At 36.7% G+C, this 25,710-nt stretch overlaps 1 protein-coding gene across 1 annotated transcript; it reads left to right on the forward strand.

Moving 5' to 3' along the window:
* The first annotated feature begins 902 nt into the window (after window positions 1–902).
* On the forward strand, window positions 903–25,225 carry srd5a3 (steroid 5 alpha-reductase 3). The gene is made up of 5 exons (XM_051928562.1): window positions 903–1,143; window positions 12,923–13,101; window positions 19,838–20,029; window positions 22,820–22,948; window positions 23,431–25,225. The coding sequence occupies exons 1-5, from the start codon at window positions 929–931 to the stop codon at window positions 23,688–23,690; spliced, it is 975 nt and encodes a 324-aa protein (XP_051784522.1). The 5' UTR covers window positions 903–928; the 3' UTR covers window positions 23,691–25,225.
* Window positions 25,226–25,710: the final 485 nt, after the last annotated feature.

The following is a 25,710-nucleotide window of genomic DNA, read 5'->3' on the forward strand; positions in this document are numbered from 1 at the left end:
AATTATTTTCAACTATAACTCTTATTTCTTGATCGATTTTTACACGCTATATATGCGAGCTTGGCCATTCCCGTTCACCCGGAAATTCCAGCAGTTTAATTCCCGGGAATATCTTGGCAAAATAACTAAATATGCTTCTGTATAGTGAAAGATTGAGTGATCATGTGACTTTTTTAAAGCTATTATTGTCTGGTTGTCTACAGAACTGAGACCGCAATTCACCTCTGGCCATGAACATTCAATGTCTATAATGGCATAAGGCGATGACTTTCTGAGGTAAATCCACGTCCCTGGCCCTGAAGGTTAATGTGGAAGAAACTAGTGGCAAAGTTAACAGACTGTCTCCTTATAAAATATCTAAACCTCACAACAATATTTTGATTTTTTTTTTCTTCTTAAAAAAATCCCGTTATTTTACAAGATACAAAGCACTGTAGCTACGTCTACAGACGTCTGAGCAGATAAGTTCAATGTGTTCAAATCAAAATTCAAAATGTTTCTATTACAAAGCAAATAATCCAATCACGGAAGTTAAAGTAAATCAGAAATTTAAATTCCTCGACGTTCCACTTGAAATGGACGACATCAGCACTTTCAGGCTTCATAGCGAAAAGGAGAGCACCTTGCCGCATTCGCGAACAAAACGGCAATGTCGCCTTCACGCTAAATGAACCCGACATACGTTGTGCAACAAACATACACACACACGTATCCACATCGGTTAAATACGGCTTTAAGAAGTTTGCTTTTTTCCTCTTACTAACGTAATCCAAGAACGCATCTAAAGGAAGAGACGTTCACGTGGACGTAACCATTCACACATCCCTGGAAAGAAATTACCGGAAGGTGTAGTTCCCATCCCAATCGGAGCAAGTCGGAATGTTTTAAGTGCGTACCGGAAATACATCTGCTCAGTTTGAAGAAAAAAATGTCCTTTACCTGTTGGGCTTTCATTGATTTCATTTGGTTATTTCTCGCATTAGCGTTCGCTTTTTCTCTTTGTATCTTGAAATTGAGTCGAGCTAATGTTAACTACAGCAATTCCAAAATTTTGTGTATTTTTGAAGATCTAATTCGTTATGGTAAAACAAAAAACGATTTACGGAGAGGAGCATTTTTACGTCTTTTCGATGTACCTAAAAGGTAAAGTTATTACTTGTAATCTGTGCGTTGTTTGTAATTAAAGAAAAAAGAAGTAAATGTCGGGGTGTCGCCTTAAATCACAGCTCTTAAAATGCTATTTTTAAGTGAATGAAATGCGAGTCAGTATTAATTTATCCATTGCTTTCCGTGTTGAAAACTTTTAGATAGTAATTTATAATATATATTATGTTCAACACACAGTATATTGTGTATTATACAATCTGTGCATTTATAAACGGGTGCATATATACACAGAATATTATGGATATGTACACAGTACATACATTTATATTTACAATGGGTATAGAAAAGAATTTCTCCCTTTGAAAATATTCGCATCTTATTGCTTTACAGCTCAAAATTAAACACACACACACAAAAACATATATTCCAGCTTTATTTACTCGATGCAACCTGTAACATCCAAGCCAAAGATACAATAGCAACAGTGCGGAATATTAATAATAAATGAAAAAAACAAGAAGGGTCTCTGATTCCCAAACACTACACACACACACACATTACAGTATCTCACAAAAGTGAGTAAACCCCTCACATTTTTGTAAATATTTTTATTATATCTTTTCATGGGACAACACTGAAGATATGACACTTTGATGCAATGTAAGGTAGTCCATGTACAGCTTGTATAACAGTGTAAATTTGCTGTCCCCTCAAAATAACTCAACACACAGCCATTAATGTCTAAACCGCTGGCAAAAAAAAAGTGAGTACACCCCTAAGTGAAAAATGTCCAAATTGTGCCCAAAGTATCAATATTTTGTGTGGCCACCATTATTTTCCAGCACTGCCTTAACTCTCTTGGGCATGGAGTTCACTAGAGCTTCACAGGTCTCCAGTGGAATCCTCTTCCACTCCTCCATGACGACATCACGGAGCTGGTGGATGTTAGAGACCTTGCGCTCCTCCACTTTCCGTTTGAGGATGCCCCACAGATGCTCAATAGGGTTTAGGTCTAGAGACATGCTTGGCCAGTCCAGCACCTTTACCCTCAGTTTCTTTAGCAAGACTGGTCATCTTGGAGGTGTGTTTGGGGTCTTTACCATGTTGGAATACTGCCCTGCGGCCCAGTTTCTGAAGGGAGGGGATCATGCTCTGCTTCAGTATGTCACAGTACATGTTGGCATTCATTCCCCAGTGCCGGCAGCACTCGTGCAGCCCCACACCATGACACTACCACCACCATGCTTGACTGTAGGCAAGACACACTTGTCTTTGTACTCCTCACCTGGTTGCCACTACACACGCTTGACACAATTTGAACCAAATAAGTTTATCTTGGTCTCATCAGTCCACAGGACATGGTTCCAGTAATCCATGTCCTTAGTCTACTTGTCTTCAACAAACTGTTTGCGGGCTTTCTTGTGCATCATCTTTAGAAGATGGCTTCCTTCTGGGACGACAGCCATGCAGACCAATTTGATGCCGTGTGCGGTGTATGGTCTGAGCACTGACAGGCTGACCCCCTACTCCTTCAACCTCTTCAGCAATGCTGGCAGCACTCAAATGTCTATTTTCAAAAGACAACCTCTGGATATGACGCTGAGCACGTGCACTCAACTTCTTTGGTCGACCATGGCGAGGCCTGTTCTGAGTGGAACCTGTTCTGTTAAAAAGTTGTATGGTCTTGGCCACTGTGCTGCAGCTCAGTTTCAAGGTGTTGGCAGTCTTCTTATAGCCTAGGCCATCTTTATGTAGAGCAACAATTCTTTTTTTCAGATCCTCAGAGTTCTTTCCATGTGGTGCCATGTTGAACTTCTAGTGACCAGTATGAGAGCGTGTGAGAGCAATAACATCAAATTTAACACACCTGTTCCCTATTCACACCTGCGACCTTGTAACACTAACGAGTCACATGACACCGGGGAGGGAAAATGGATAACTGGGCACAATTTGGACATTTTTCACTTAGGGGTGTACTCACTTTTGTTGCCAGCGGTTTAGACATTAATGGCTGTGTGTTGAGTTATTTTGATGGGACAGCAAATTTACACTATTATACAAGCGGTACACTGACTACATTGTATCAAAGTGTCATATCTTCACTGTTGTCCCATGAAAAGATACAATAAAATATTTACAAAAATGTGAGCGGTGTACTCACTTTTGTGAGATACTGTAATATATATAAAATATACACACATACACACGTCTACGCATGAAAGTCTGTGTCTGTCTGGCCTGGAAGTGAGAGGTGGAGTTGGGGTAAGGGCTTCGCCTCTAAGGAAACAGAAAATTCGCTTAGCCGCTAATAACACAAGCGAGGTCAGCACATCAGCATAACGAAACCTCAGAAGAAAGACAAAGTCGCTTAGCCACTAACATCAGCAAAAAGGTATCCCTTTTACTATTCCTACTGCCGCTAATATACAGGCGAGGCGAGCACGTTGACATATGTGTGTTTGTATGTATATATATCTATATATATACATATATAGATATATATATATACACACACATATACAGTATATGTACACACATACACTGTATATATACTGTATGTGTGTGTGTGTATATATATATATATATATATATATATATATATATATATATACAGTGGTGTGAAAAGCTATTTGCCCCCTTCCTGATTTCTTATTCTTTTGCATGTTTGTCACACAAAATGTTTCTGATCATCAAACACATTTAACCATTAGTCAAATATAACACAAGTAAACACAAAATGCAGTTTTTAAATGATGGTTTTTATTATTTAGTGAGAAAAAAAAATCCAAACCTACATGGCCCCTGTGTGAAAAAGTAATTGCCCCCCTTGTTAAAAAATAACCTAACTGTGGTGTATCACACCTGAGTTCAATTTCCGTAGCCACCCCCAGGCCTGATTACTGCCACACCTGTTTCAATCAAGAAATCACTTAAATAGGAGCTGCCTGACACAGAGAAGTAGACCAAAAGCACCTCAAAAGCTAGACATCATGCCAAGATCCAAAGAATTTCAGGAACAAATGAGAACAGAAGTAATTGAGATCTATCAGTCTGGTAAAGGTTATAAAGCCATTTCTAAAGCTTTGGGACTCCAGCGAACCACAGTGAGAGCCATTATCCACAAATGGCAAAAACATGGAACAGTGGTGAACCTTCCCAGGAGTGGCCGGCCGACCAAAATTACCCCAAGAGCGCAGAGACGACTCATCCGAGAGGTTACAAAAGACCCCAGGACAACGTCTAAAGAACTGCAGGCCTCACTTGCCTCAATTAAGGTCAGTGTTCACGACTCCACCATAAGAAAGAGACTGGGCAAAAACGGCCTGCATGGCAGATTTCCAAGACGCAAACCACTGTTAAGCAAAAAGAACATTAGGGCTCGTCTCGATTTTGCTAAGAAACATCTCAATGATTGCCATGACTTTTGGGAAAATACCTTGTGGACTGATGAGACAAAAGTTGAACTTTTTGGAAGGCAAATGTCCCGTTACATCTGGCGTAAAAGGAACACAGCATTTCAGAAAAAGAACATCATACCAACAGTAAAATATGGTGGTGGTAGTGTGATGGTCTGGGGTTGTTTTGCTGCTTCAGGACCTGGAAGGCTTGCTGTGATAGATGGAACCATGAATTCTACTGTCTACCAAAAAATCCTGAAGGAGAATGTCCGGCCATCTGTTCGTCAACTCAAGCTGAAGCGATCTTGGGTGCTGCAACAGGACAATGACCCAAAACACACCAGCAAATCCACCTCTGAATGGCTGAAGAAAAACAAAATGAAGACTTTGGAGTGGCCTAGTCAAAGTCCTGACCTGAATCCAATTGAGATGCTATGGCATGACCTTAAAAAGGCGGTTCATGCTAGAAAACCCTCAAATAAAGCTGAATTACAACAATTTTGCAAAGATGAGTGGGCCAAAATTCCTCCAGAGCGCTGTAAAAGACTCATTGCAAGTTATCGCAAACGCTTGATTGCAGTTATTGCTGCTAAGGGTGGCCCAACCAGTTATTAGGTTCAGGGGGCAATTACTTTTTCACACAGGGCCATGTAGGTTTGGATTTTTTTTCTCCCTAAATAATAAAAACCACCATTTACAAACTGCATTTTGTGTTTACTTGTGTTATATTTGACTAATGGTTAAATGTGTTTGATGATCAGAAATATTTTGTGTGACAAACATGCAAAAGAATAAGAAATCAGGAAGGGGGCAAATAGTTTTTCACACCACTGTATATATATATATATATATATATATATATATACATATATATATATAGTACTGTGCAAAAGTTTTAGGCAGGTGTGAAAAAATGCTGTAAACAAAGAATGCTTTCAGAAATATAAATAATGATTGTTTATTGTTAGCAATTTACAAAATGCAAAGTGAGCGAACAAAAGAAAAATCTAAATCAAATCAATATTTGGTGTTACTACCTTTTACCTTCAAACCAGCATCAATTCTTATAGGTACACTTGCACAAAGTCAGGGATTTTGTAGGATTATAGTCAGGTGTATGATCAACCAGTTATACCAAACAGGTGCTAATGATCATCAATGTCACACGTAGGTTGAAACACAGTCATTAACTGAAACAGAAACAGCTGTGTAGGAGGCTTAAAACTGGGTGAGGAACAGCCAAACTCTGCTACCAAGGTGAGGTTGTGGAAGACAGTTTCATGTCATGGCAAGATTGAGCACAGCAACAAGACACAAGGTAGTTATACTGCATCAGCAAGGTCTCTCCCAGACAAAGATTTCAAAGCAGACTGGGGTTTCAAGATGTGCTGTTCAAGCTCTTTTGAAGAAGCACAAAGAAACGGGCAACGTTGAGGATCGTAGATGCAGTGGTCGGCCAAGGAAACTTAGTGCAGCAGATGAAAGACACATCGTTCATTACCCTTCGAAATCGGAAGATGTCCAGCAGTGCCATCAGCTCAGAACTGGCAGAAACCAGTGGGACCCAGGTACACCCATCTACTGGCCAGAAGTGGTCTTCATGGAAGAGTTGCAGCCAAAAAGCCATACGTCCGACGTGGAAACAAGGCCAAGCGACTCAAGTATGCACGAAAACATAGGGACTGGGGTGCAGAAAAATGGCAGCAGGTGGTCTGGATTGATGAGTCAAAATTTGAAATATTTGGCTGTAGCAGAAGGCAGTTTGTTCGTCGAAGGGCTGGAGAGTGGTACAATAATGAGTGTCTGCAGGCAACAGTGAAGCATGGTGGAGGTTCCTTGAACGTTTGGGGGCTGCATTTCTGCAAATAGGGTTGGAGATTTGGTCAGGGATTAATGGTATTCTCAATGGTGAGAAATACAGGCAGATGCTTATCCATCATGCAATACCATCAGTGAGGCGTATGATTGGCCCCAAATTTATTCTGCAGCAGGACAATGACCCCAAACATACAGCCAAAGTCATTAAGAACTATCTTCAGCGTAAAGAAGAACAAGAAGTCCTGGAAGTGATGGTATGGCACTGATCTCAACATCATCGAGTGTGTCTGGGATTACATGAAGAGACAGAAGGATGTGAGGAAGCCTACATCCACAGAAGATCTATGGTTAGTTCTCCGAGATGTTTGGAACAACCTACCAGCCGAGTTCCTTCAAAAACTGTGTGCAAGTGTACCTGTTTTGAAGGCAAAGGGTGGTCACACCAAATATTGATTTGATTTAGATTTCTCTTTTGTTCATTCACTGCATTTTGTTGATTGATGAAAATAAATGATTAACACTTCCATTTTTGAAAGCATTCTTTGTTTACAGCATTTTTTTCACACCTGCCTTGCACAGTACTGTATACAGTGTGTGTGTATATATATGTATGTATGTATATGTATATATATATATATATATGTATGTATATGTATATATATATATATGTATGTGTATGTATATATATGTATGTGTATGTATATGTATGTATATATGTGTATGTATATATATGTATGTATATATGTGTATGTATATGTAGATAGATAGATAGATACTTTATTAATCCCAGGGGGAAATTCACATACTCCAGCAGCAAAAAAATATTAAATTAAAGAGTAATAAAAAATGCAGGTAAAAAACAGACAATAACTTGAATAATGTTCAACGTTTACTCCCTCTGGTGGAATTGAAGAGTCGCATAGTTTGGGGGAGGAATGATCTTCTCAGTCTGTCAGTGGAGCAGGACAGTGACAGCAGTCTGTCGCTGAAACTGCTCCTCTGTCTGGAGATGACACTGTTTAATGGATGTAGTGGATTCTCCATAATTGATAGGAGCCTGCTGAGGGCCCGTTGCTCTGCTACGGATGTCAAACCGTCCAGCTCTATGCCAACAATAGAGCCTGCCTTCCTCACCAGTTTGTCCAGGCGTGAGGCATCCTTCTTCTTAATGCTGCCTCCCCAGCACACCACTGCGTAGAAGAGGGCACTCGCCACAACCATCTGATAGAACATCTGCAGCATCTTACTGCAGATGTTGAAGGATGCCAGTCTTCTAAGGAAGTACAGGCGGCTCTGTCCTTTCTTGCACAGAGAATCAGTATTGGCAGTCCCGTCCAATTTATCGTCCATCTGCACTCCCAGGTATTTATAGGTCTGCACCCTCTGCACACAGTCACCTCTGATGATCACGGGGTCCATGAGAAGCCTGGGTCTCCTAAAATCCACCACCAGTTCCATGGTTTTGCTGGTGTTCAGTTGTAGGTGGTTTAAGTCGCACCATTTAACAAAGTCCTTGATGAGGTTTCTATACTCCTCCTCCTGCCCACTCCTGATGCAGCCCACGATTGCAGTGTCGTCAGCAAACTTTTGCACGTGGCAGGACTCCGAGTTATATTGGAAGTCTGATGTATATAGGCTGAATAGGACCGGAGAAAGTACAGTCCCCTGCGGCGTTCCTGTGTTGCTGACCACAATGTTAGATCTGCAATTCCCGAGACGCACATACTGAGGTCTGTTTGTAAGATAGTCCACGATCCATGCCACCAGGTATGAATCTACTCCCATCTCTGTCAGCTTGTCCCTAAGGAGCAGAGGTTGGATGGTGTTGAAGGCGCTAGAGAAGTCTAGAAACATAATTCTTACAGCGTATGTATGTGTGTATGTATATATGTATATATATATATATATATATATATATATGTGAATATGTATATATATGTGTATATGTGTGTATACAGTTATCCCTCCTCCATCGTGGGGGTTGCGTTCCAGAGCCACCCGCGAAATAAGAAAATCTGCGAAGTAGAAACCATATGTTTATATGGTTATTTTTATATTGTCATGCTTGGGTCACAGATTTGCGCAGAAACACAGGAGGTTGTAGAGAGACAGGAACGTTATTCAAACACTGCAAACAAACATTTGTCTCTTTTTCAAAAGTTTAAACTGTGCTCCATGACATATCTTCCTCTTCAAAGGAGTGCGTGTCAGGAGCACAGAATGTCACATAGATAGAGAAAACAATCTCTAGCAAACAAATCAATAGGGCTGTTTGGCTTTTAAGTATGCGAAGCACCGCGGCACAAAGCTGTTGAAGGCGGCAGCTCACACCCCCTCCGTCAGGAGCAGACAAAGAGAGAGAGAGAGAGAGACAGTGGCAGATGGCTGAGAAGCTACCCAACTTACTTTTCTCTTTCTTGCGCTGACTTTCTCTGATCCTGACGTATGGGGATTGAGCAGGGGGGCTGTTCGCACACCTAGACGATACGGACGCTCGTCTAAAAATGCTGAAAGATTATCTTCGCGTTGCTACCTTCTGTGTGTAGCTGCTTCGTGAAGCGACATGCTGCACTGTGCTTCGCATACTTAAAAGCTCGAAGGGCACGTATTGATTTTTGACTTTGTTTTTCTCTGTCTCTCTCTCTCTCTCTCTCTCTCTCTCTCTCTCTCTCTCTCTGCTCCTGACGGAGGGGGTGTGAGCTGCCGCCTTCAACAGCTTTGTAACGGCGGTGCTTCGCATACTTAAAAGCCAAACAGACCTATTGATTTGTTTGCTTTCCTCTCTTGCCTGAAGAAGGGGCCTGAGTTGCCTCGAAAGCTTGCATATTGTAATCTTTTTAGTTAGCCAATAAAAGGTGTCATTTTGCTTGGCTTTTCTCTACTCTCTGTTTCTGACAGTCTGTGCTCCTGACGCCTTTGAAGAGGAAGATATGTTTGCATTCTTTTAATTGTGAGACAGAACTGTCATCTCTGTCTTGTCATGGAGCACAGTTTAAACTTTTGAAAAAGAGACAAATGTTTGTTTGCAGTGTTTGAATAACGTTCCTGTCTCTCTACAACCTCCTGTGTTTCTGCGCAAATCTGTGACCCAAGCATGACAATATAAAAATAACCATATAAACATATGGTTTCTACTTCGCGGATTTTCTTATTTCGCGGGTGGCTCTGGAACGCAACCCCCGCGATGGAGGAGGGATTACTGTATATATATATATATATATATATATATATATATATATATATATGTATGTATGTATGTATGTATGTATGTATGTATGTATGTATGTATGTATGTATATATATATATATATATATATATATATATATATATATGTGTATACATATGTGTATATATATGTACAGTGAGGAACATAAGTATGTGAAGACCCTGCGATTTTGCAAGTTCTCCCACTTACAAATCATGGAGGGGTCTGAAATTCACATTGTAGGTGCATTCCCACTGTGAGAGACAGAATGGAAAAAAAAAATTCAGGAAATCACATGTATGATTTGTACAGAATTTATTTGCATTACACTGTAATGCACTAAATGCATTAAAGTGCATTTCAGTGTCCAATTAGCCAGCTTAACCTACCATTATGGGATGTTCCGAGAGACCACAATATCTTTATAACTTGGCTGACAGAGCTGGTGAGAGTATGCTAACAAAACATAATTCTCAAACCCACTTGATCCCAGGCCAGAGCCTGTTTCTGTAACAGCAGGGCCTGCACAAAATTAAAGATGGCATCACACAGTTTAGTGCATACCCTCACCCAGAGCCTCATGCTCTGTCCTGCGGACATTTTTGTGCTGCATATCCAGTTTAAGGATCACTCTAGTGAGAATTCCAATAAGGCCTATACTAATAAAAGCTTGGGGAGTTCCCCATATCTTTATTCAAAAGTGGTTAAAGTAGAAAAAAAAATGTTGTGGCCAGAAGCACTAGTCCAACATTGAATCCCACCATTTCTGAGCCCTGTCTTGTTCTTATTACTGTTTTTGTGGGATGGAGAAAATTCTACTTTTATTCAAAGCTGTATTGAGTAACTTTGTTCACTTTAATTATTAAAGAAAATGTTGCATTGATACTACAAAATAAAGATTTCTGTCATAAAGTCCAGTCATTTTTCATCTTAGTTTTTAATTCAATCTTTTGATTAATGATACATTGAATTAAATAAGGGCAAGCTTAAAAGTTACCACAATAAAGTTTATTTTTTTATTTTTTATTTTTTTTTAATCTTTTGCCTGTGGTTGTTCATGCTCGTATGAATTTTGTTTGTCTGAGTTGGTGTGTCACAGATGTGAACTGATCTGGGTGGTGTTATGTTAAACCATTGTTAATATGGCCTCTCCACTTTAGATATGCACCAAAGAAGATTAGCCTGCTGTTACATCTGTAGCCCACAAAAAAACTGTATTAGTAGCACAGATCCATCAACTTTCAGCATATTTTAGAAACAATGTAAAATATTTTGAAATGGGTTGAAAAGTTGAGGAATGCTGCATGAGCAGTAAAGAATCCACTATTGCTGACAATATTGGACATGCCCTGACATTGTTCTGGCAAACTGGCATGGAACAATTAAACTAAAGATCAGACTGATGAAAAATAATGTTCATGTAAATATAGTAAAAATGGGTCATTCCATGTCAAATCAAACAATTTTCTAGAAATCCCATGCGCTTCAGGCTCAAAAAACTCTGAATAAAATACCAGGTGTACTCATGTTATCCAGGAGACACCCTATAAAATTATTTTGATGTAAAATTAATACTTTTCAAGATACAGACAATTTTGTGAGGGGATAGGAGTGTCAAATTTGACACGGCTTTATTTTATAAATCAATTTCACAAGACCATATCTCAAGAACTAAGCCACCTAGCAGGTTCAATTTGTACATATTGGTACCTTTATAGGTATTGTACATAAAAAAAATCGAAATGTTTGGTTCAGTTGACACCACTTGGTAAGATCAGACCTTCAAAAATGGGTAAAAAAATATTATGCGTCTTTAGTTTTGTAATGTTTAGGCTTACAGAAAGCATACTTCTAACCAATACAGCCTGCTGAAATTTTTCCATGTTTAGAATCATACACAGGGCTTTTTATAAGGTTATAAACAAACAAGAAACTATCAGGGTTTGACCAGTAGACCTCTCAAATGTGAAAAAAAACATTTTGGGTCTATTCTAAACATGGGTTAAATTCACAATTTGTCAGTAACGATAATTATCAAGTTCTTCATCACTAACTTAGGTATAGGATTAATGGAAAAAAAAAAAAATCACCAAAGGCACATTAAGCACAACACATTATTTTGTACAAATAAATACAACAATAGGTATGATGAAATGTTAACATCTTGGCATTGCAGCAGCAGGATTATGGCCCATTTAATTTCAGTTTTAATTGAAGTGCAGAGTGTTGGGCATCTTTGTCTTTGAGATCAAGATGATACTGCATCCCACTGACTGTTGGAGGTACATTAAGCAGTGCAATGACACATTGTAATGGAACCCAACAAATATCATCTCTAGGTAGCCAATGGAAAGACTGTGCAGGAGAGTTTGGATGCATGAAACATATCGGGATGTCTGATTCCACTTCACTCTTGTCACGAACTACACCAATCCAACATTTTTCATCATTCGTGCACCCAGCATAGCCTCGAATTGGCAACTGGTCTAATGTGAGGGGGACACGTGATCTATTAGGAGTGTGATCGTGAGAGGGCAGCATCTCAACTGCTGCTTCAGTAGTGAATGTTCGAACAGTCAGTTGACTTTCTTCACCAGACACCTGGCTGACTTTGACTTTTCCATCTTCTGTAGGGCTGTAAAAGTGGTATTCTCGAGTACCAGGTACTCTTTTGGCCATGGAGAATCACATTCTCTGTTCAGCAACATAAGACAGGACATTGTCTTTTGAATTTTTGATAATGCTTGAAAACTCAGTGATTAGCATTATTGACACTTAATGCATTCAGCCTGTGTTTACGATGGAAAATAAACATTAAAGATATGCATAAGAAAATGTAAGGCTTGTACTTTGAGAAAGAAGGGGTAATGTAGAATAAATGAAAAATATTTTTAAAATTATCTGCACTTTCCCACATGCTATTAGGGTGCTCTGAAAATGAAATCCAAAATGATTTTTTGGATTTGAGAGGTCTGTTGTTCAAACCCCGATGCAGTTACTTTTCTGTTTATTGCTCTTTCAGAAAGCCAATATAGTTATCTGAATAAGGGAAAAAAAAAAAATCAAGTCTTCTTCATTGAAATGAGATGTCCTCCCCTTCTATACCCAAACCAGAAAAAGATGGGTGAAAGAACAAAAATCTCTTTGAGTCAAAAAAAAACAGATTTTGAATCTTTTCTTAGTATCTGTAGAAATCCTCCATATTTTGTAAAATCATTGAGTTTGACCCCATTCAAATACATGCTATCTTTTACCAGCCAATATAAAGGAAAAAAAGCAAAATATGAATTTTGTAGTTGCACCAAAATAGGTGGAGTGGCTTAATTTGAATAAGAAGGTGAATTTGTGCACTGTGTTTTATAATCATTGTTTTCTTTTGTTTGTTTTTTGCAGGTGGTTTTTCCATTTTTATATTGTTTCTGTCATTTGGAACAGCTTTCTTATAAGACACCATATAAATGCAGTGTTCTTTGGAGTGCCTTATCCAATTTGGTTAAGTGACCTTAGCAATGCACTAACTAATTTCTGTGTGCAACATGAAAACGGCAAGTATAACAATAATATACGATGTTAGAGTTGTGTTGTTTTACACCTAATGATACTTTGGATCTAAATTTCAGACCAGCCTAATGCACTGTGGGAATGTTAATATTCTGTCAATATTAAGATACATTTGGAATCACATAATTCTTCAAACATCAAAAAAATGCAATTTTGACTAAATTCATAGTTGCCTAAATGAGAAAAAGCCTTCTTACCTGAAATTGGAATAAATGTCAGAACATGGTAGGAGCCAAACTGTGGGTTTGCATCTTGATATATGGAAGTAATAAAGAATTTGTAAGCCTCACCATTTTCACCTCTTGAGTATATTGCAGTAACTGTAACAAAAAAAAGAGTACTAACATGTACTTGTGACACTGGAGCAGACAGAACAGAACTAACTTTAATGAATTAGTGCCATGCTGATAGGCTGTTTATCTTATTTGAATAACGAACAAAAATATGACTGTAGACAGTTTTATTAATGTTGTTTATAGGGCTGGGTAGTATGTATGGATAAGACTCTGATTCTTTTTAATTTAAGCAGTTTAAATGTGGTTTTCATTTAAAGGGAAAAAATTCTTAAAAGTGCATTTTTTGTTTAAACAGAATATATAACTTCATTATGAACAGCAGTCTATAGAATCTGCAGAAGTTAATTTTTGCCATATAGGCAAACAATGCAAGTTTATTTTTAAAGAAGCATTTTCCTGCAAATGGTAGCCAATAAATAACAATAAGTCAGTAAAAAAAACTGCAAGTTAATAGCAACTTATAAAAAATGAATTCATAAATGTTGTGACCCAATAGGTATGGCAGACAACGAAGAAGCAGATGTCATCAACTGAGCCAAAGCATTGGAGTGTTTGGATTTTATGTGTGTCTACTAAATTGATTGTATTTGATAACAATTACCTTTTTTAAGCAATGCTGACAAATATACTTATTTAAGTTTTATGGCTCTCCATTATTGTTTGGTTTGAACACTAAATGAACCCAAAGTGCAAAAGTTATATTTGGCTTCAAAACTATATCCATCTTCACTGTTGCTCTGACCTAACGTCACTAATACATCAGTTCTGTGGCTACAGACAGCAACTGTGAATTACTGATCTTCAGAGCTTTGGACATCTTGCAGAATGTAGATTTGTAGTTCTTTTATAATCCTACACATTTTTGAAAATGACAAGCACTGTTGCATTATGACATTTTACTAATGTAGCATCCTCTAATTCATTGTTAACATTTTGTCTGTAATAAAAAAAAACTTACCACAGTAAGTCGGATTTAACACGAATAAAGAACATGATGGCCGAGTGAGCCAGTTAACAGTCTATCAGCACAGGCCTAATAAGAATAGTGGTGTCTTTTACCTCATGTAATTGGAAGTTTGGTCATTTGTGATGTTCAAATAGTCAAGAATAATTACATGTGTATCTGTGTGTTTGGAAAAACGAAACTGATAAATTTTAATTGTGTTGTGTAAAGATCCTGTTTGATAGCATACAGTAGTAATGTAGCAAAGATACAAAAATTTGGAATGAGTGGTTTTCCAAAATATTTGCCTTGAATACTGAGACCTACAGCGATAACGTCCCAAAAAAAACTGACATATCGTTTTCAAACATGTTGCATCCTGTTTGTCTTATTTTGGGCTTCATGCCTATTCTTTTTTGTTCAGTTTGGTTCAGTACTTATTTCCATAACCTTCAACTTTGTTTTGACCAATGTCCAGTGATTAAGCAGTTTTTGACAATCTATTTAAATATATATGTACATGCAGATGAATGCATGCACACAAGCTTTCAACCATACACACTTACACACTCACTTATTCAAAGAAATTTATAGGTAAAGATAGCTGACAGCTTGCTTGAGCTTGCAGAGCACATGCTGGATGATGAAAATGAAGAAATGAACACACAAACAAATCCAGATCAGTAAAGACTGACAGTGAACAAGGGCATTAGGCCTCCCCTGTACCAGTCTATTTAAAGTGTTTACTTAATGTAACCCAGTATGTTTAGTTTCAGATTAAGCATTATTTAAGTTGTTTACTTCTTTTAATTCCCTATTAATTTTACTATATGTCTGTTTGTGTAAATAATAGATATCATATAAGTTAACATATTTGATTGTATATGATTGCATATTACAATCAGTTGTAATGTAAAATCTTTCTTTGAGTGATTGTCTGCGGTATCTCTAAAGTGAATTTAGATGGAGGTACTTCATGGAGCAATTCTTTATAGATTTTTTGATATTGGAGTAACAAATTACAAAAATGTATTAAGTTATCTGTATCTGCTGGGTAGACATAACATTCTTAAACTCACTTACTCCAATTCAGGTTTTTTAGGTCCACACACCATCCATGCAGTATTAAGCACCAACTCTGGCTTGGGTTACAATACATCACAGAGTCCACTTGTGTTTGCATCAATGACCAAAACACACAAGTGTTTGGGATAATAAAAGAAAGTTCTTGTAGTCACAGAAAGAATGTGCAAAATCCACATAGCATTATGTGAATCCAGGAAACTGTTACTGATAGGCTGCAATGCTAACCATTGTATCACTACTCAGAAGATGTGCTTTTCAATGTACAGTAGCTCATTATACAGTGTAACAATTTAATTGTTCTTTTTGTTTAGCTATGTTAGGGCATTAATATAGGCTCTTTAAAATACAATGATTAAACTTTATACATTATTTTTAAACCTTTTTTATTTCATTATATGAGATTACAGAATATAAACCTTATACTTGATCAAGCTTTGTCATATTGGGGAGCACCAGATGCCCAAAAGTAGACTATAGCCTCAAAATAAATAAGTATTGTACATCATGGTATCTCTAGTGCTGAGAAGTTATAACAAGTAAATGAAATAAAATCTGTGAGATTTCACTATTACTGATGGGAATAATATTTTTTATAATTAAAATTTGCAGAATTTTATATAGTTTCGGTTTCTTTTTCAGGCTCTAATACAGTGGAACAATTAAATATGATTTTCACTGTTGCTATATCCTCAAATTTTATGTAGATGGTTATTTGCAATACTTTGAGTTTAGTTTCTTGAGAAGGCCTGATCAAACACAGGCTCATGAATTTGTTGTGCGTTTATGACAAAGCAGAGTGAAATTTGAAATGACTAGAAAACACACTTAGTTATTGTTATATGTACCATTGTATTAGCTAATTATTATATTTAAAAAAATGTCTTTATTGCCATTGTTATTGAACCTCGTAACTTCAGGACCTTCAGCAGGTTTAATATATTTTGGTGCTGTTTTTGGAATTCTTGATCACACCTTAGTGGTATTGTGCTGTGCTTCCATATCACATTTTACACCCAAAGACACTTCCTATTGCACTATAAAGCATGCATACCTCAGTTTATGATGTATGCAGCATGGTTTATTAAGAAACAGGGGTCACAATGCAGACTTTGTCTGTACCAAGGTTATTATAGTTTTGCCTTTTTATATTAGTTTTTATTTCTATATTTTTTCTGACCTTACTTGGAAATTCAGTTTAGTTTTAGTTTTCCTTCATTGTGTATTTTTAGTTTTAGTTTAGTTTTTATTTCACCAAGACATTTCTATTTTATTTTTATATATATTAGTTTCAGTTTTAGTAATTACGGCATGGAGTGCTTACGGAGTTAGTTTTGTGTCACAATCAGACAGAACTGTACACTTAACAGATTTGGATACGAGTTTAATGTTCATGGAAGCTTACTACACTGCCTGGTTTACTATCTTGTTTTGTTTTTGTCTGATAACAACAAGCATGATTATTCTAGTTTTGATCATGCTTGTTGTTATCAGACAAAAACAAAACAAGATAGTAAACCAGGCAGTGTAGTAAGCTTCCATGAACATTAAACTCGTATCCAAATCTGTTAAGTGTACAGTTCTGTCTGATTGTGACACAAAACTAACTCCGTAAGCACTCCATGCCGTAATTACTAAAACTGAAACTAATATATATAAAAATAAAATAGAAATGTCTTGGTGAAATAAAAACTAAACTAAAACTAAAAATACACAATGAAGGAAAACTAAAACTAAACTGAATTTCCAAGTAAGGTCAGAAAAAATATAGAAATAAAAACTAATATAAAAAGGCAAAACTATAATAACCTTGGTACAGACAAAGTCTGCATTGTGACCCCTGTTTCTTAATAATCTCATGAAAATCACAGGGGCTTAGGAAGAACAGGGCTCTTAGACTTGAATGAGTGTGCAGACCCCACCTGGCTGTATTGAGGGAAACAAAGAACAACAAGCATGTTGTGTGAAGGTTAGGGGCAGTGAGTCTTGAATAGCCCACCATAAGGACAGTAAACCCATAATGAGCAGGTCATAGGAATACGGACAGGCACAAAACAACAGAGACCGCGTCTGAGATTAAGAACAACATACACAACATTATCTAAACCTGTTTATCCAGAGCAGGATCACAGGAAATCTGGAGCCTACCACAGCAGGTTTGGATATAAGGCAGGAAAACACCCTGGTGTGCAATATGTATGATATGGCTGACGTAAAGAACAAAAAGAATATGATATTTCAACTATCTGATTTGAGAGAGAGAAAAACATTGAAAAAAGGGAGACAAATATTTTAAAATATAATTCTGCTAATGGATTACTTTCATAATATCGGGTATTTTGAGTTGTGAATATGAACTAAAAAAGATAAATTAATAAATATAGAATAAATACAAAAACCCGTTAGTATGTTTAGTTTTTCATCACTTGTCAGACTCTTTACCTTTGTTTGTATCGCTTCGTTGTTAAACGATGTTTGTAAAGCAAAAGTGATTGGTCAGCAACAATATGCTGATCTTGTATGATGACCTAGTCAGTCTCTCAATCAGCGGCGTTTTATTTTCAAAAATCGTGAGTGCTCTCCTCGACTTTCTTGTATACTTAGATATGGGGATGGATATTTGAGGAGTAAACCGCAAGACAATGATTATATTTTTATATTATGTACATTAAGGAACAATCACCAACAAATCAAATTAATAATACATTGAACAACTATTATAAAAGTAATGTTGAATAAGTCGGACTCTGCAGCTGCATAAATAAAAAAAAAATCATATGTGTTCAGGTAAAGTACCACTTCCGGGTGATGTGTTTGGCCCAAAAGTTATACAGACCTACAATTGTGGTGTAACAACCACATGCCGAATTTCATCCATCTATCTAGTTGCGTTTTTGAGTTACTCACTCGTGATTTTTCTGTCCATACAGTAAAGTTTTTGTTGACCAGCACATTCTGATTCCAGCCGTTTGAATACATTTTGATATACAACAAGTGCAAAGAAAGGCAGCACGTAAATCGCTTTCTATTTCTCACGCTTTATGCACCCGCATTCAGCTTGCTCTGTCACCATAAATTATGTGTGAACAGCCACCCTCCGTCACCAGCCACTGTTCACTGGATGAATATATGTGGGGATGGCTTGTGGTGTATGACTTTCTGTTTTAGAGTTATAACTTACAAGGGTTAAAGACTAACAGCAAGAATATTCATTCAAAAATGAAAACTAAAAATATTTTAGTAAATTATTATTTTATTTTAGCTAGTCTTTCCAGCTACTTTAATAGTTTTGTTTAGTTTTAGTTTTTTATTTCGGTTTTGTTAATTATTTTATTTCAGTTTACGAAAATGTTTTTTTAATAATAGTTTCAGTTTTGATTTTAGTTTTCGTTAAGTGTAATAACCTTGGTCTGTACATTCAAAAATGATAAATATTTACTTAATGAATATTCAAAACTATTGTAATTACTCAAGCACAATTTCTGATTTGCCCCTAATGGAAATTCACTTAGTTGATTAATCGTCACTTCTTCCAAGACCCCGACTTCTTCTATTTATTATTTTCAGATTTCTCTCACCCAAGAAACCATCATCTAGAGAGTTGTTCTTTTTCATATGGGGCAGCTATCTCTCCGGTCACATTAGTTAAACCACCCCACAGCTCAGTCTCTCCAGTTCTTAGAAGCCAAACACATGTGAGCTGAGTGGGCGTATGGATATGAGGCACTCTTCCTTTTGTTTGAGATATTTAGTTATTTCCTAGTGACATAAGATACTCTTTGGTAAATACGTTGACTTTATTTGAATGAGGCATTATTTATGGCTCCTACCATTTTGGATATTTCTAGTAAATTTGTACATTGGCATCTTAATTTGACCTTCAAAAAACACCTTTTTTAATTTAATTGGCTAATAACTTCTTCTTTTTGCCTTGTCTGTGGAAGTGTAATGAGTGAGTTCAAACAAGTGGTTATGTTCATGCAGTATGCGTGAAACACTGGAGTGGTGGATTTAGTATTGCATTATACCAATGGTGTGCATTTATTAATGTGTGACTTTTAAGTTCTAAGAATTTTTTCAGGTTCAATAACTGCGTAGTACTTTTTTAATATTTGGAAAATGTTGATTCCTTAATTGCTATTAATAGTTCCTGATGTATTTTTAGTCTCTGGAAGGAACTGGTGCATGCACAAAATATATCTCTGTCATGATGTAGGCCACATGAGTGTAGTATATACTTTATACATGGCATCTGAATGTTTACTCAACAAAAAAATACTGTATGTCTTTCTCACTGCAATTCTGCTGTGCTTGCACTTACCACTGTAATGCCTGGTGTCTGAGTATAGCACAGTGCCTAACTGGTCAATGCAGCTTCAAAAACTACATAAATGTAATTGCAATTCTTCATTTTCTAAATTTTAGGTGACCAGTTATCAGTTCTTTTGATTCATCTACTTTTGTGGGTTCACTCCATCAGAAGGCTTTATGAGTGCCTTTTCATCAGTGTGTTTTCAGATGGAGTCATACATATTGTGCAGTACTGCTTTGGCCTTGCCTATTATATTCTGCTTGGTTTAACTGTAATTTCTACATCATCCATCAGTCAGGCTGGAGGTTAGTTAAAATGACCTTTTTTCTTTTTGAAATAATGGACTAAAGTATATGTATAAATAATTTCCATGTTTAATGTTGATTACAGTCTAGTACAGTAACCCCTTCATATTTGCAAGGGTTGGGGGTGGAAGACCCCCATGAATGTAAATATTAGCAGATAATACTTTGCCCTCCCAGCACACAGACAAACATACCATATGATTAGGTAAGTGGACCTGTTAAACCTGTCTAGCTTTCACACTTTCAATTTGTTGTATTGAAATAACATTCACAGTTCTTTATATGTAAATATATTTGTGAATTTCCCCTTGGGATTAATAATATCTATCTATCTATCTATCTATCTATCTATCTATCTATCTATCTATCTATCTATCTATCTATCTATCTATCTATCTATCTATCTATCTATCTATCTATCTATCTATCTATCTATCTATCTATCTATCTATCTATCTATCTATCTATCTATCTATCTATCTATCTATCTATCTATCTATCTATCTATCTATCTATCTATCTATCTATCTATCTATCTATCTATCTATCTATCTATCTATCTATCTATCTATCTAGTTAGTAATGGCATTGACCAGCAGCATCAGCCCGAGATGAGTTACCCATTTTATAAGCTGGTATTCGAGTGACAGCGCTCCTATAAAATGGCAAGTGGTTCTTTTAAGAATATCTGGCCTCCTAAAAGAGCATTCTGGCACTTGGTGTGGGTGCTACATTGGTCAGGAGGTCAGAAAAAGAAGACCCACCATCCAGCTTTGCAAAGCCCTTTAATGAACTTACTTGGCTGTTCAGAGGAGTTGCAGGAGAGTGTTGCTGAGATCTTTAATGCTTTTGCAGCATTAGTAGGGGAGGTGATCGACAGCTGAGATACTGACTGCTACCTCTGTAGATTCACCACTGCTTCTCTCTTTTCTAGCTGCTAAAGTCCACTGGCGTGGGTGCTCTGATGCCAGAAGAGCATTGGGCTCATGGAGCTAGGAAAAAGTGTAGTAGATCAAGTTGCCACTGATCCCCAAGTGACCCATGTAAAGCAGGGCTGGTTTTAAAACTAGGCAAATGATGAGGCAAATCACAGGTGCTTTGTACGGTACAGCAATGGAGGGAGAGTATCAAAGCTGAGCTCCAGACCTGGAATGGTGTTGGCAGCATCATTTCAGATTCATTTGTGATAGACAGATCACTGGACAGATGGGCAGCGTTTTAATAGCTATGGTGTACTGCCTCAGGTTCATTGTTTTTGTTTACCAAAAATAATTTGGTATTAAAGATGTAATATGCACTTATACTAACAAATACAGTTAGGTCCATAAATATTTGGACAGAGACAACTTTTTTCTAATTTTGGTTCTGTACATTACCACAATGAATTTTAAATGAAACAACTCAGATGCAGTTGAAGTGCAGACTTTCAGCTTTAATTCAGTGGGGTGAAGCTTGAAAGAGTCACTTCTAAGATTGTAAGCACGCACTGAACCATACTGTCAAAAAGGGGCTATCCTGTAAATATATGTTTAAAGCCTAAGTGCTTAACTTTCACAAAGTAACAAAAAACCCAAGAATAAGGCACATGACAATCTTTCGGTCTCACTTACTTTGGATAAGGTTTGCATTCATGAATTACACTGAGGAAATAACTTGGCAGACATAGAATTCAGGATAACATCCATTCACTAGTGAGATCATGAATGTTTGGCAGAATGCCCCTAGATGGTCAGCCAAAATTGAAATGTTTAATCTGAAATTGACCCTGTCACATGTGAATTGTCAAACACTTCATGCTATAATGTGATCAAAAGTGCAATATTGTGTGTTATATACTGAGAATTCTTAGCAGTGTTAGGGCATGATTTTTGCTTTTTACGTAGGATTGTCCAGGTGGATTTCAAGCTAATTTAACTATGAACTATAGCTTGGAGGGCAGCAGTGCCTTATGGAATGACAACCTGAAACAAAAGTGGGTCTACATCAGGAGTTTGAAGAACAAGAAGTTTAGTGGGCCATTACCAAGTTATAAAAGTTTCAGCATCAATTTTACTGAGTTTGTGGTAGCACAACATGCAATGAGGAGCTTATTGTTAAACTTTCAAATGTCAAATATTTTATGTAGTTTTAAAAATTGGAATTAAAAAAAAATACTTGGAGTAGTGGCTGCAGTTGAAGGTAGTGGTATCCACTAAATAACTTTTACAATAAATTAAAGTATTGGAATTATATTTTGTTCACTTGGGTTTTATTATTTAAACCTGTTAACAGTTACTGTGAAAACTATGCAGAAGTACAGGCAAGGAGCATTCAGATATTGGCACTATATACAGTACAGAAACCAGTGTGTGTTTTAATATGGAAAGAACATGCAATATACTTGTCACATAGACAAAATCGAATGTCAACAGGAATAATCAGACTTTGATGACAGCACACATTTACAAGTACATCAGCAGTCGACTCTGTATTTCTAACCTTGTATTAATATTTAAAATCAGTGTTAACAGTAAATGAAATGTGTCCATTAAGTGTAAACAAAATTACAACACTATTAGTTAAACCATTTTAACAATAAAGTGACTTGTCTATGTTCAGTCCACATTGCTGTTTCACTGTATGATCCTTAAGAAGACACTTCGCCTGCCAGTTACATTTGCAGAAATATATAATAATATGTTGTGTATATTTTAGATTTGTAAGTCCTGTTTGATGTAAACACCAGATAAACATGTAAAATGTAATGAAAAAAATGCGAACTTTTTTAGTATGTTAAAATATTTTTTGCAGGTTCTACAGAGAATCGTTATGCACAGATACATTTTTCTCATTTTCTGGGAATTACAATGTTTATATGGGCATCAGTTCATCAAAATAGATGTCTTACAATTCTTGCCAATCTTAGAAAAGAAAATAATGGTGAGTCCCATAGAAGATACAGAACTGTGTATAAAAGAATGTTAAATCCAATTTTTCTTTTTAAAGGCAATGCACAAAAAACATCAACAATAACAATTAATAATTATTTTAACTGCATTTAGGGTAAAAAGTAAATTTTGTTGAAAAAAGAGGTTATATGAAACTGAGACAATCTTCAATAGTCAATTACTATACGTCAAGGTAGAATTCCATTACAGAGTATTATAACAAGAAATGAATAAGAAACCCTGTAGACACATACACAAATATATAGACTTTCAAAGTAATGCATGTAAATAAACCTTTAAAAACACAAGTCTGTGCACCTTTTCCCATTTCCAATTGTTATACTCTTCTTTGTTTCTGAGGAACAGATGTTATTGTGTATTTGTGTAGATTGAAATTATATATAGTAATATACACTTCTTATTCTGAAACATGGAATATATAATCATGTCCTCTCATATTTTTTCCCCACACAGGTAAAGTAATAAATATGCATCACAGTATTCCTGTTGGAGATTGGTTCAGTCTGATTTCAAGTCCACATTACTTTGCAGAACTGTTAATTTATATTTCACTCAGTCTGACATTAGGTGGTTGGAACTTGACCTGGTGGCTTGTTGTATTATATGTTTTGTTTAATCAAGCATTGGCTGCTGCTCTATGCCAGGAGTTTTATCACAAGAAGTTTGACTCTTATCCAAAATGTCGCTGTGCTTTTATACCATATTTGTTATAGCCTGACCAAAAATAAAGTTTAGTATCTCTTTTGTTTTCCTGTGTTAAGTATAGGGGGAAATTCATTTGAATTCCAAAAATCTGTTTTTTATTGCATTTTTCATTACTTTATTCGAATGTGTATGATAGTATATGATGTGCCAAGACAATATCTTGTAAGATATCTTGTTGAGCTCAACAAACTTTACCATGAACTGGAAATGTGGAGATATGTGATGTGAAAATGTACTTTTTGGAAATTATGTCAAAGCATCAATTGCTGCAGTATAGTAATTATGTATTTAAAAAAAAAAACACAAAACATGTACTAAAGTGGTAACACAAATTGTTTTTGCCTCTTTTTGTAGTAGAGTTGTGATGTAATATGAATTGGCCATGGCAATTCCTCTTTGAACCCTCAGCTAAATTCCAACCATTCTTTCAGCACTGCTCCCCGTGAATGTTGTGCCAAATTAATACCAAGGAGAACTTCAGAGCAAAGTCTTCTTACCTGCTGTATGTAAAAAATGACAGGACAGAACTCTGAAAAGTAAATCCAAAGAAACAGGTACAATTAAGAAATTTCTGTGCAATAAACTGTGACAGCAATACAGAGCTTTCTGAATTTCTTGGAAAATGACTAGCTGAGAGAAGGAATCAGTTTTTTTAAAAAAAAACATTACTGTATGTGGAATTCATTTAGGGGCATTTTTCGGATTTCAAACTCACCCCAAGCCCTGCCACGCTGTGCTGTGAATATTTCCGATACTAAAAGTGGTGCAAAGCACTAACCAAGTGCATCATAGGACAAATGAGAATATCCTGTTTTGACATGTTAAGAGAATTAAACCTGTTTTATTTTGAGTAGTGAAAGTTGTAAGGGTACACAAGCCATGTATTCAGTATTCTCAAATGCCTTGTTAATATTGATTTAGCAGAACACGTTTGATTAAATATGAATAACATAGTCAAGAACACCAGTGGAAATTAACAAGAGGTACAGTCTAAGGACATGCAAGTTAGGTGGATTGGAGATGCTAAAGTGAACTGTGTGTGTGTTTGTTCATCCATGGACTGGCGCCCTGTCCATGAATTGTTTCCTGCCTTAAGTCTTGTGCTTACTGGGATAGGCTCCAGCATCTCCGTGACCCTGTTCTGGATTTAGAAGATGGATGGCATTTAAGACTTGTATCAGTTAGCACTTCTTTACACAGAGGATCATTGATAATCTGGTACAAACTATCACGTCATGTAGTTGAAGCAGAAACCTTGACCAATTTTATAAAGTGTCTGGATTAGATATTGGGACAGCTTAGTTAACCAAAAGAGCTTGGTAGACTGAGAGGTTTTCTTTTGTTTTCTTTGTTGTAAACACCATGAATCTGTGGATTCATCCTGGGCAGTGGAATGATAATGGTGTGAGGAATGTACACATTAAAACTTTTCATACCAAGTAAGTGTAACATGAATGTCATTGTACTTTGGCACTGCTGCTGACCATGTCAGTCCCTTGATGGTCACAGTGTACACTTTATTAAATGGCTATGTCAACCCAAATACATCATATTACAAAGCACATTTCATTTACAGCTGGTTCCACAAATATAATAGTAACTTCAGAATAATTAAGTGGCTGGCTCTGTGCCCACATCTCAATCTAGCAGAACTGCGATTTTCAACCAGGACACCACAGCACCCTGAGTAGCCACAGGAGCCGGTGTTTTTTACTTTGTGAGTGCTACTGGTACCCAAGACTGGGTTTGGGAGTGTGCTCCAAGAAGCCAAAGCAGTACCAACTTCAGTTAAGGCAGAATTAGAAAGCTAGTTGTTGTCAGCTGTGGTGCTTTGAAACAGCTTTTCTCTTCATAAAAACTATATTGACTCTAGAATAAAGGTGTTTTAGTTCCAGTCTGGAAACCTGGCTTGCAAGCAGGATGGACCTCAAAGGCACTCCCAGTAACCAATTAGCAAAGTTAAGGTGATGTGTGGGACTTTATTAAAGAGACAAACCTTTCCACTGCAGTAACCCTTCTGTATAAAGA

The sequence above is a fragment of the Erpetoichthys calabaricus genome, chromosome 5 (genome assembly GCF_900747795.2).
Source record: "Erpetoichthys calabaricus chromosome 5, fErpCal1.3, whole genome shotgun sequence".
In the NCBI taxonomy this organism is placed as follows: domain Eukaryota; kingdom Metazoa; phylum Chordata; class Cladistia; order Polypteriformes; family Polypteridae; genus Erpetoichthys; species Erpetoichthys calabaricus.

Excerpts from the sequence above, each read along its gene's own strand:
- srd5a3 (XM_051928562.1), top strand. The coding sequence starts at position 929 with ATGTCCTTTACCTGTTGGGCTTTCATTGATTTCATTTGGTTATTTCTC. Across the intron at positions 1,144-12,922 it reads CTTTTCGATGTACCTAAAAG|GTGGTTTTTCCATTTTTATA; the intron begins GTAAAGTTATTA and ends TGTTTTTTGCAG. Across the intron at positions 13,102-19,837 it reads TAACAATAATATACGATGTT|GTGACCAGTTATCAGTTCTT; the intron begins AGAGTTGTGTTG and ends TCTAAATTTTAG.